Consider the following 12,706-nt stretch of genomic DNA (forward strand, 5'->3'; position numbering starts at 1 on the left):
ACAATCTACATATTTATTCAACCGTATCTAATGTCTTTTTTGAAGATATATATTTTTTTTTTAATTAATTTTATTCCTTCCTCAATTCCATCGAATTTCAATGGAATGAAAATCAAGTTTGATAAAGTGCCGAACTAAAATTACTTTACGTGAATGATAATGACAACAGACGAGATAATTACTTCAACTTTATCTCGATAAGCTCTTCTTGATAACATAAAAGAGCCTTTCATTTCCCGTTCTTCTGATGTAAAACCCATCAAAGTCGAATACAGTGATGAATGGATGGGAAAAAAATAAGAAAGTTGATTTTCCTTTCTTCCTTATAGTGGCTTATAAAGTCTTTTTTTATATAGAAATATCAAAAGCAGAAGCTAAATAAATTTATCTTTCAATTTTCTTATCATCTTCATCTAATTTGATTCACTGCTATGATTTATTCATCTTATACTTTATTTTTATGTCTTTATAGTACCGCCATTGTATATATACATTCACGGATTAAGTCATCCATTGACGTCGGGAGTGAAGGTCCATTTATCGTGTTCAACAGCTGGTGCTCGACCAATTCCAAATATTGTGTGGACAAAAGGAACACAAGCCATGCAAGGAGCTTCTCAAACTGTAAAATAAATTGATTATGTCACAATTTTTTTTATTCTAATATTTTTTTATATGTCATTTTCTAACACAAATAGACATCAGCTAATGGTAATTTAACGACATCAGATATCGTTTATCTGCCAACACCAGAGGATAATGGCAAAGTCATTGCATGTTCTGTACCTGTTGAAGAGAAAAATAATGCACCTACATTATCGATAAAAGATACACGAATTTTAGACATTAAACGTGAGTTTTCATTAACATTTTGCTCAGAGTTGTCGAGTTGGTGTCTTGGATGGATGTGAAGCTAGAGTTTTGGATTTAAGCTGCAGAACTGTAGCTCATACAGTAGAATTGACAAACCATCACGATGAGTAACTAGATATTTAGGTTTGGCAGTGTCTTCTAGGGTATCAAACAGCATCCCAAGCACCAACTCTGGCCTTATCTAATCCCATAACCTCAAATCTTTAAAAATCCCTTTTCTTTCTCTTTTTCATTCAGATGCCCCCATTGTCTCATTATCATTAGGATCAAATCTCGATCCTAAAAATTTAGCAAAAGGCACAGATGTGTATTTAGAGTGTCGTCTTGAAGCTAATCCACCGATAAAGAAAATTGAGTGGTATCATAACAATAAGCCATTACAGCCGACACGAGGTGTCATCATTACAAATCAATCACTCGTTCTTCAAAGCATCTCAAAGCAGACGCACGGTCAATACATGTGCCGTGCGACAAATGCGCAAGGCTCTGTTAGTAGTAATGATTTATATTTAGACATTAAATGTAAGTATCGGTTGAAAAATGTGAAAATAATGATTTGTGGGAGAATGATGATGATGATGATTATGATAAAGGTGACCATGTGGTGATCGATGTCCCGAGTGCGTTTTATAGTCTTTTTTACCACTTATAAGGCTGAGAATTATGATATTTGACGCACATTATCTTATCATCAAGTGTCATTAATTGTGTATGGCCATAATGTTAAAAATTTTACTCTCTCTCATTTATAGATCCCCCAATGTGCCAGTACGAGGGCAAAGTAATAAGGGCAGCACTGAAACAAACATTAAACATTACCTGTGATATTGATTCAAATCCAATGGTATGTACAGTTATAACCATCTGTAATGGGTATGAAGATTGCAAATTGATTGAAATTTTCTCTTCTTTTCTCTTTCGTTTTTCCATATCCAATAAACATTTATCCATTCGCAATATACATACAATCATCATACGTTCGTTCTGTAAAATCCCATTTAAATATTATTCATGGTGGAAAAATAGAAAAATTTAAAATATAAGTGGTCATTCAACAGTACAATCGACAATTTAATTGAATTACCATCGTATAGCAACGATCCAGACCTACAATACAACTTACAACAGTATGAACATCATCAACCGCAACATATCGAAACAATATCATACAAAACCAAAAATAATTATAATTCCATTGAGCTTCATCCGCAACGTCCATATACATATTCAAAGAAATATCATCCGCAACAGCAGGGTCAGCAGAATATTAATTATCAAAATTCAATTAGTCAACCTTATAACATTGATTCATCATCATCAAGTCACCATCATCAAAATCAGCAACATGTTAGTCAAGGAATTTATTTCTATAAGGTTGAAAACTTTACATCATTTGGTACAATCAGTTGTTCAGCTGACAATTCATATGGAACCAGTGGTCCATGTCTATATCATATCATGGTAGCAGGTGAGTGTCTAATTCTTCATCTTGTTCATGATTGCTACATGCTGAAATTGTAATGGGAAAAGTTTTATCTGATTGAGGGATGGGATGATCGTAAGTGACGTCATCATAGATCTAAATTCTGACATAATAAGTAGATTAATGAATAATGAAAGCAAATGATGGACTTGCTTGCTTTAGGAATGTTTTTGAAAATTTTCAAAGCTTTACATCTCTTCCTAACCAAAATTGAGTTATGCATCAAATATTCTATTAAAAGGCTTGTTACATTCCTCACTTTGTGGTTGAATACACAAGCATAAAATATCTGCATCTGAAAGTTTCTCAGCAATTTCCATTCAGATCTTCTATATCAAATGTGGGTGTATTTATTGACGTTATAGCTTTATATCCTTCAATTTTCAACCCCAGAAACTAAAATAAAATCGCGTCATTAGAATGAATGGCATAAAGTTTCTCATTGTACAGATTCATTACGGAATTTTGGGTCATTTCTATGACAATCTACAAACACATCACATTAATGAGAGATGACAAGCTGCTATTACTGCTACTTATTGCTTCTTTAATTAAATCCCTTCAAACCGGAAAGCATTTCTTCCCCATCACATAATAAGGATTTTTACATTTTGCACGTTATGTGTACAATAAACAGCCCACATTCTCTTTCCTTCCTGCCTCACATTTTTTCCCTCCCATATACATATACATATGCTGATACATAAATGTGTACACTCATGTACATAATGGTTTATGGAAGAAGATATGACTAAAGGACCATGAAGCACCCAAATGCAATTTACAATAATATATATGCTGTTCATGAAAGCCATTATGGCTTTCGGAATGAGCTTTACATCGATCACTTCTTGAGAGGTTTTTTGTGTCCTTTCTAAATTTTATCTAACAATTTTCTTTCGGGTAGTTTCATTATTTGGAATGTTTCCGAGAATTTCATGTGCTAATGTTGTATGGGATCTTCCGGGGAGGACGTGTTGGATGTTTTCAAAGCTGTATTGATTGGAAATATTAAAGATGATGAGGAGATTAACTGTTTAAGTTAGAATTCTGTCAAGTATTCACGAAAGTTTGGTGGCAATGTGGATGTACATTGAAAATTGTAAGGACATGAGTTCGCTTCACATTCTGGACAAGCTACATAATCGATTTGATTGTAATCAATCTGCAAAGTTAATTTGCACACAGTATAGTCAATCCTTAACTTCGGAATCAATGCTTGTTCATTAAATTTCAGATTCCTAATCTCAGTCTTTCCGTCTTATAATACTCAGAGTAGTCATTCTCATTTACATCAAAGAAGACTCTTGCTTCAAAAGTATTAAGAAGCTCACCCCACAGTCTTCATCATTTGCTAATAAATCTTTAAGTTAATTCTATGAATTTATGGTTAAAATTCTGTTGCTTGCTGAATCGAAAAGTGTGTGATAATGTTTTTATAGTACCATCATCGTCATTGCTATTTTTATGCAAAGAAGATTTTTATGAAGGGTTATTTTTAAGGCTTTTATAGCACCTGCTAAATGAGAGAAAAATTGCTGAATCATCTTTTTATTTCTAGACTGCCTTAATATAGTTTCCTTTTAGAAAAAAATATCAAAGGAAATTGCGTTCAAGACAACATTCTGTGGAAAAAAGGCATGAAAGCTTCGTCTTCAGAGTTTTACGATAATGCTTTAAACTTTGTAACCCTAAGCTCAATAATCCTTCAAATTTTCAAGTAGAATGAGGGGTGAAGGCACACAACAATGTCTAAGTCTCGATTTATTCGCAAAAAAATAAAAATTTACATAAAAATGATGCGTATTTATCGTTTTGGAAAGAGTTTCGTAAGGATTACACGTTTGATCAATCACTTCAATGATTGATATACTTATACATGCTTCTTTTAGAGATTATTTGAGACTTGAGAGCTAGGTATTATTTACTTTGTCGATTGTCAATGTTAAATTTCTCGGATATGATGAAGCTATTGTAATTTTGAAGTTTTTGAGATGTGGATTTGAGTATTGAATAGGAATTGAATTTCTGTTTTGAAGGATATGTGACTTACTCTATATAGATTGACTAGATTTCAATGCATGAGATGCTGTGTAAAGTTCAGTTGAGTCTATAGATTCTAATTCAATTCAGTAGCATATCCAGGCAAAGAACAATATGCCAAATGAATTTCAACAAGCAATTTCATAAATCCAACATCCAAAAAAAGGCTCTGTTCATTTATTATTCACAATATGTGAGCCTCTTATGATACACGTGTCATTTCTAACAATAAAAAAATATTCCGAATGAGGATTTAGATCCACAAAAATCAAAGACGTAGAAATATTATTTTTCTGTGCTGTTTCTCGCAGAATCAAAAGAAGAAACTTAATAACCTCAAAAAATTATTTTTGGCATGTCTAACAAAAATATTAATTTTTTTCTAAGAAAATTGCATCAACAACCCTTTTTCCACTGGATGCTCTTAAAAATTATCAAAACATCATGGGAACGTATAAGGGATATATTTTAAAGGACACAACTTCGAGTAGTCTTGTGAGAGAAATAAATTGCGGCTTTTACAAAGGGAATGAAAGTCTCAAAAAATAATATTTTTGTGTGTGCGATAGAATGGACAACAGATCTCAAATGTCTATGCGATTTGGCCTTTCTTTTCATCAAGCATATAATAGGATCGATTTTCTTGCTTGTGTTGTTTCATATACTCGACAACCCTTCAAAAAGCTCCTCAATCAAATTCTTCTTCTTCTTCCTTTTTTTGCGACGATAAAATTGAAATTTTCTTTCTTTCTCTGCCTTTTCTGTCTCCAATTTTTGACATATTTTTTTGTGTCCTTTGAGTCAGTTGTGTGTGATGATCAATTTGGTGCTTCGACGAAGCTATGGGAGCTTGAATTGGTAAAATTTCTTGTTGGATCAGCTGATTATCTGAGTCAATGGTTGACAAGTTGTTTGAGCCGAGGTATATGGGATGAAAAATTGGATTTGATGGTCGAGACTATCCCTTGATACATGATTTATTTTAATTGATGTGGCCTTAATAGTCTAGGTTAGGTCACAACCAAAGGTTTTCCATTTGATGCTGTTGTTTGCTCTACAGCATGTCACTCTCATTCAGTATATGCTAGTCATACTAGAGTATATAAAAGGGATATTCCCAAGAGTCATGTCCCAAAAGTAGTTCATACTCTACAGTCTACCGAGCAGCCATCTCTTGACATTACCAAAACATCCAGCTTAATTCAAAAAGGACATCAACCCCATACATGACTATTTCCATAAAATGATCAAGCGCTTTAATCCACCACACAAAAAAAATTAATACAAATGCAACTTCCATGTCCATTTTTTACATCCTTTCTTATCATAAAATCCGCATCTAGATATGTCAACCCTTATCCCTAAATCCAGCAAGAAAGGAAAGTGTTTATGTGTTTTTTAAATATTCGTCATTATCACTGCATGTCCAATCATTCAAACATTTAATTATGATAAAAACACTTCCGTATAGGCGACCCTTTTTTGTGTGCTACAAATGAATAAGGTGGTATATTCGCGAACACAAAAAAATAAAGCTTCATGACATAACCCTTCCTTAATATAATAATTCCATTTTTTTCCCTTTTCAGATTTACCAGACCCGATAGTGAATTGTACAGCATACAATGCTACTGCTTATACCATGCAATTTGCATGTATACCTGGAAACGACGGTGGCATTAAGCAGTCATTTTTCGTTGAGGTAATTGATGACTATGCTAATGAAGTTTTGCGACAAAATTTTAATATACAATATATTTATAAAAAAAATTCTTACTTAAGGTATTCGATGGCAAGGAGAAAATATTCAACGTCTCATCGGATCTGCCAATGTTTCAACTTGTTCGTCTACCAAGCGACTCGAGGCTTATCGTGCGGGTAATGAAGCATTTTATGAGAAGCTTTTCAATTATGGGCACAAAAAATAATTTCTGTTTTTTTTTCTTCCTTTCTCTCCTTGTACTTATTCCGTTCCTTGGTTTCCATAAAAACTGATTGAAACAGATTACGCCATACAATTTGCAAGGAATGTGTAAAGACTTTTATCAACTTCGGGTAAAAACAATGCCAGCACCACTTATGAGAACAGGTAAGTGTGGTTTTTCAACATAAATTGAACTTTACACATAAATGTATGCTACATACTGGATAAAAAAAAATAACTTTACTGATTTTTCAACGTGAATATATGTGTGTATGTGCGGTTGCGAAAAGTTTCTCGTCTGAAAATTCTCTTTTTTTATTTTATTTCCATCTACCACTGCACAAATTTATCATATTTTCAAGAGAGATAGAAACTTCCAACAATAGGAAATAAATCTGAAAACCACAATTTCGCTTCTTTTTTTCGTGGATTTTTGAGTGAGAAAAAGGTTTTTGTGGGTTTATTTTGTCTGAGGGTGATGAATAGTGAGCTGATTAAGTTGTTAATGTGCAGTATAGTGGAGGAGTGGCTTAGTATATCTAGGCTAATAATCTTAATACTGAGAGAGGAATCTTCGGCTCGGTATTTATGTTATGTAAGAAGCTGGACTTATCTGGGCATATTCAAGTGTCTCTAAAGGTAGTTGAGTCCATCATGTATGCAGGAACACTCTATAGTGCAACAGTCAAGTTATTTACTTAAGAAACTGTAACAAAATGCTTTCCACCTGACTCTGTTGCTGACTATTTCAACAATTTTGTAAAAATTCACTATCCGCTCGTTGAGCTAGCATTCTTTCATCACTGTCCTGCATCATGGAGCTTTTGTAGCTCCAGGAAGTAATTTCCTGAAAAATAAGAGAACGTTTTTGAAGCACAAAGCAATATTGACAATATTGACAAGCAATAAGGGAGTCAAGGCTTCAAATAGTTCAAAAGAAATGCCTCCATTGCAGTCCAGCCAACTCAAGTATAAAGTACCTACTGTCCTTCAAGTGTTTGAGTCACATACCCTAACCATTAAGGAACATGTTGTCAAGAGCTTGTTCTTCTTTAATCTACTAATTAAGCATGCTCAAGAGTGTAGTTTCAGCTCTTAAAAGCATGGCATTTGCCTGCTAAGTACATTTTCAAAACCAGGTTCCCAATCTAAAGTTATCCCTTTTGTTTCAACAAGATTAATTCCAAAAAAGCCATAAAAATGCGTACTCACTGCATCACAATCTCTCCTAGACTCTCATACTCCATAAATTCCCCAGCTTACATTTATTTCCCAAAAAACATATTTCAAAAAAAAAAAGACAAACTTTTATGCGAATCCTTCGCTTTTTTTCATTTTATTCCCCGTGCCTCGATTGCAAACATCTTTAAAGTCGTAAATGGAAAACACAATTTTATATCATTTTTTTTATCAACTTCCCTTGACAAACAAAAAAAAAGAGAATCGTCAACAGGAAGAGAAGAGAATTTTAAAATTTTTATTAATTTTTTCTTTCCTTAAATTTTATTTTTTTGCAGCATCATCGCGAGCTGTGCTTGTGCAAATAACACCCGTTCTCGGTGTTCTTGTGGGTGTCGTCGTAACATTAATTCTCATTGCCATCTGCATTGTAATTTTTGTAAAGATAAAAAATAAGGTGAGAGAGTTGTTTAATCCCTTTTTACTCATTTTTACAGTTGAAAAGTGTTATGAATATATGCTGTAATGCTTTTAGCAGATTTTTCCTTCATTAAATTCGTAGAGCCCTTTTTATTAAATCCTCCCCCAATTTTTTTTTTGGTGTGCCTTCAAACCAAAACCATTTCTCATATTTCTTGTGCTTCCCATAAAAACGTATAAAAATCGCTTGAACATCACCATCAAAAAAGTATTTATATTGTATTATTTTTTTATGCTGTAAACAGAATGTAAAGAAGACACCTAAAGAAACAGATCCAAATGATGGACCGGATAAAGGTAGCGCGGAGCCATTAAGCCGTAACCTTGGCAGTCACTCCAGTATCGGTAAGTACAGCTCGACTTCTTGGAAAATATATTTAAATGAAAAATGAGGAGATTATTGAACATCATTTGGACGAATGGAAATGGAAATGCTGCTTAATTGAAACGATGTTGAATAGAAATTGAATATTTATGCCATTCCATTCTGTAGAAGCTCTTTGACTAGAAAACATTTTAAATATGCTAAAGAAATCTCTTACATATAAGTCTTACATATAAAGTAGTTTCGAATGTATATCCTTGACTCACTATTTGCTATGTAAAAGTAATTTGCAAATTCTCATTTGAATATCCTGATTGAGTATCAACAATGTAGTTACTACTAAAGGTTCTCTTTAAGCTGCTTGCTTGTGTCCTCTGAGGAAGGAAATGTACACTTATTAAAGTTTTTTATGCTTTAATTAAAGGAAGCTTTGAAGCAAAAGAAATTACTTTGAACTATGGATGAAATGTGAAGGCTTTGATGATTCAGGCTGTGGATATTGTCTAGTATTTTACCTTTAATAGCCATAGTAACTAAAGGAATATTGAAAATCGAATCATGAGGTCATTTAATGTCTGAAAACTTAAGACTGGTTAGGTATCGGTCGAGCATGGCTGAGTCATGCTAGATACTCGAATTTAAAATGGAATCGAGTCAACTTTAAACGAATTTCCAATAAAAAAAGTCGTAGCTTGAATGACGCAAAAGCCAATAATCCGAAATGGGGTTGTCATGTTGACAGCTTTGGATTAAGTGCAAGCTAAAAGAAACCGGCATCATGCCCAATTTAGAATTATCTCGAATGCCACAGCAGCCATTAATCTGGATAGACTTAAATGATTCAGAAACCAATAATTAGGCACTCAATACGCGTATTTCAAGTTTCCAACTAGAATTACGAGTCTATTTCCATAACTAAGGATTTACTCAATATGGGACAGATGCAAGTTGCATACTAGATTCTCATTCTGGTCCGAAGCTAGCATCACAACCGATCATGGTGGATTATTTAACTCTGTGCATTTTAAGTTAGTCAGGAATCAATGAATTATGAGGAAAAAGTAAAGCACTTCAAAAAAAAATCCATTTCCATTGCTTCAACTTTACATTAACCTCACATTTCCTTACTCTGAGAACTTAATGGCTAGAAAATTCAACTCAAGCATTCAAGTAGCATAAAAACTTTAAAAGATGCATTATAAAATGTGAATTTATTGTGCAGTAAGTGCATTACAAACAATCTCAACTCTATCGTTGGGAATGAAACATTCGACCATCTATCTCCTGTACAGAAATATGATTTTCATTTTTTTCTTTCTTATTTTTTCTTCTTATTTTGCTTCTATTCTCTTATGGAATTATAACTCACTCAATATCAACGGTGGGAAAATACACATGACTATTATCGCTTGCAGACGAGAAAAACGATCCAGACTTGATACCTCATGATAATAGTGACGATGAAAAAGAATTCGAACGATTGTATACACCAACAAAACTAAGCTACGTAAATAGACATTCACCAAATTCAATTTCACCGACATTACGATTTAGTGAGAAACAGGTAAGCAATCTATCAAATATTAATTGATTTATGGTGCGTTGAGAGAGACTTTCTCCACGGCACATTTGTTCAGTAGGAAATTTTCCAATTATCTGATGAGTAGCTGTGCCTTAATTTTCTCGTACATGTACGGGAATGTTTGATGTCTAATTATGAACAAAATTTGCTCATTTTTACCTCTGTCTGTTCTTTTATTTATCAATGAAAAATACACATATGCAGTTCGGCGAGCTATCACTTACCACAAATCCTGGATTTGCATTGTACAACAATCCAACGATACGTAAATTCAATGCTGTATCATCACCAACTAGTGCGAACAATCCAAACATGACCACAACTACAATTTTACGCTCGAAATCACCGCCAAATATCTACACGCGTCTACCGATAGGGTTGAAAGATTACTCATCAACATCATTATCACCGACATCACAAATATCACAGAAATTAATGACATCGAGTCTTGTTGGTTTTGGCAGTCAAAATTTATCACCAACAAAACATAATTTGCTTGTTACGACAACACCATTCATTGAGAATGGTGATGTAACAACAACAACAACAAATTTAGCGGATCAATGTATTCATACGAGCATTCTACCATCAGTCCGAATGCCATTGCTCAATGTTAATTATAAGGCCGAAATTAATAATAGGATAAATAATGGTATTATCACGAATGGTAGTGCCATGAGTCAATTATCAAATACTAACGAATCATGAAAACATTTCTATTTTTGTATCATTCATTTGTGTTTGTATTAATCATTTCCATTTTTCTCTTTTTTGGCCATTCTTTTGTTCTGTTTGTTCCTTGGAAATGAGGGATTTATGTTGTTGCTGGAAGTTTGTTTAACCTTACTTCTAGGAACACAAAGTGTTGATTTAGTCAAAAATTTCTAAATTGGATCTTTCATGTCATCAACTCCAGCAGACTTGTTCTTAATTTTACGTTTGGGATGCAGGGTGTGTAGACATAGGAGGTGGGGGTGGTGATGGGGTTAAGTGTCAGGAAGAGGGATAGATCCTAATAATTAAAGTTTAGATAGAATTTTACGAAAAGTCCTAGAAAATTGAAGAGTTTTGTTCTAAAAAGGATGTTGATCCTCTTCCGCGAATACGCACCCATCATTTACGAACGACCCCAAATTGGGAATTAAAGAACTTTTTCCAACTTTTTCACATACAAAACGTACACAAAAGTCAAAAAAAAGTCTCAAACAAAGCAATTATAAACACAGTCTCTTCATTATTCATGAAAAAATCTACATTGTATATCCACTCGAATGTCGAGAGAAAGCAAAGGGCGCATCTTCTTGTTAAGAAACGTGACAAGGACTCCTAAAAATGTTCATTCTTCCTTTATTTATATCAGTTAATAATGAAAAGTCAAGTGTGAGGAAGCAAAAAAAAAAAAAGAACGGAAATTGATAATTGGAATTGAATAATCTATGAGATTAGGTTCGGAATATATAAAAAAGAGAATACAACTGGCATGAGAGATGAAATTATTGTGACATGAATCGACAGCGATTTTCAATTTCCTCTCGAAAATTATTTAGATAGTTGATGATAAATTTCATTAAAAGTTTTATCATTGAGAGTTCTCGGACATCCATAGCAATGATTTTGTCTCCCTTTTTTTTTCATAAAATATTGAAACCATTTCCGAAGTGAATTGGAAATGAAAAAATTACCATCCAATTTTTGAAGAGGCTTTTGGTTTTACTCATTGAGCATTTTTTTTTTTGTCAAGTTCCACTTTAAAATTTTATTTCGAGTCAAAAAGTTTCAATTTTGATTTCAGCAAAGCAAACCAATAAAACCAAATGAAACTACTTTTGTTAGTGCTTATTCATGTGACACATCAAAAATTTTGTGTGGTTTTCTACATCAGTAGTAAGAGACTTTAAAAGGGTGTTTAGGAGGAGATGAAGAGTTTTTTGATATATTATTCAAAAGTATGATTTATTGTGAAAGATGTCAGACTTTACTTAGTATGGTAAAAATAAAATTCATTTGAAAATATGCTTTTAACATTAAAATGGATATAAAAGTTGTGAATTTGCTGGAATGATAGATTCACTTATGATGTCATAAATGATATTCAACTCTTTGTGATTAAAGAGAAACTCAAAATTTAAAAGATTTTAAAGATTTTAAATTCTAAAATTTGAAATTTTTTAAGTTCAAAAGTTTAAAAGATTTTAAACTCTAAAATTTGAATTTTTTTAAATTCAAAAATTTGGAATTTTTAAAATTCAAAAATTTGAAAGATTTTGAAATTCAAAAATTTTAAAGATTTTAAGTTTCAAATTCAAAAAGCTTTTAAAATTCAAGAATTTTAAAGTTTTTAAAATTCAAAAATTTGAAAGATTTTTGATTTCAATAATTTGGTAGATTTTTAATTTTAAAAATTTGGAAGATTTTTAATTTCAAAAATTTGGAAGATTTAAAATTCAAAAATTTGAAAGATTTCAAAAATCAAAAACTTTAATATTTTGACATCATCGATAAACAGTCCCCAAAAAGTAATTGACAAAAGAATAACATTTCAAAACTTTCTCAAAAATTCTTAAATTGAAATATATTGATTCCTTACGCAATTGAATCATCAATTCCCCAACTAATTCTATTCTATTACTACGAAGTAAATAGAACTGCAATGACATCAAAAGTTTTAAAATAAATCATCCCCGACAAATATTTTTATAGGAATTTCACTGACAACTCAAAACTCCTACTTACATCTCAATTTATTTTAAAGAAATTTTCCTTCCTTTTTTTTCATCCATAAAAAAACTTGATAAAACCATTTGGGAAATCCTTCTT

General features: G+C 32.4%; 1 protein-coding gene across 1 annotated transcript in view; it reads left to right on the forward strand.

Annotated features, from left to right (window-relative positions):
- side-V (sidestep V) overlaps positions 1-11,963 on the forward strand; it is a 92,536-nt gene extending 80,573 nt beyond the window's left edge. The window contains exons 9-20 of the mRNA XM_070634431.1: positions 473-624; positions 699-852; positions 1,111-1,395; positions 1,626-1,717; positions 1,900-2,341; positions 5,989-6,101; positions 6,182-6,277; positions 6,404-6,488; positions 7,841-7,959; positions 8,228-8,327; positions 9,723-9,871; positions 10,094-11,963. Of these exons, the coding sequence (XP_070490532.1) occupies positions 473-624; positions 699-852; positions 1,111-1,395; positions 1,626-1,717; positions 1,900-2,341; positions 5,989-6,101; positions 6,182-6,277; positions 6,404-6,488; positions 7,841-7,959; positions 8,228-8,327; positions 9,723-9,871; positions 10,094-10,597 (2,291 nt within the window). The 3' untranslated portion in view covers positions 10,598-11,963. The remainder of the gene's footprint in view (positions 1-472; positions 625-698; positions 853-1,110; positions 1,396-1,625; positions 1,718-1,899; positions 2,342-5,988; positions 6,102-6,181; positions 6,278-6,403; positions 6,489-7,840; positions 7,960-8,227; positions 8,328-9,722; positions 9,872-10,093) is intronic.
- The last annotated feature ends 743 nt before the right edge of the window (positions 11,964-12,706 follow it).

The sequence above is a fragment of the Chironomus tepperi genome, unplaced genomic scaffold (assembly GCF_022539635.2).
Source record: "Chironomus tepperi strain 1889 unplaced genomic scaffold, CSIRO-AGI_Ctep_v1 contig_85, whole genome shotgun sequence".
Taxonomy (NCBI): Eukaryota; Metazoa; Arthropoda; class Insecta; order Diptera; family Chironomidae; genus Chironomus; species Chironomus tepperi.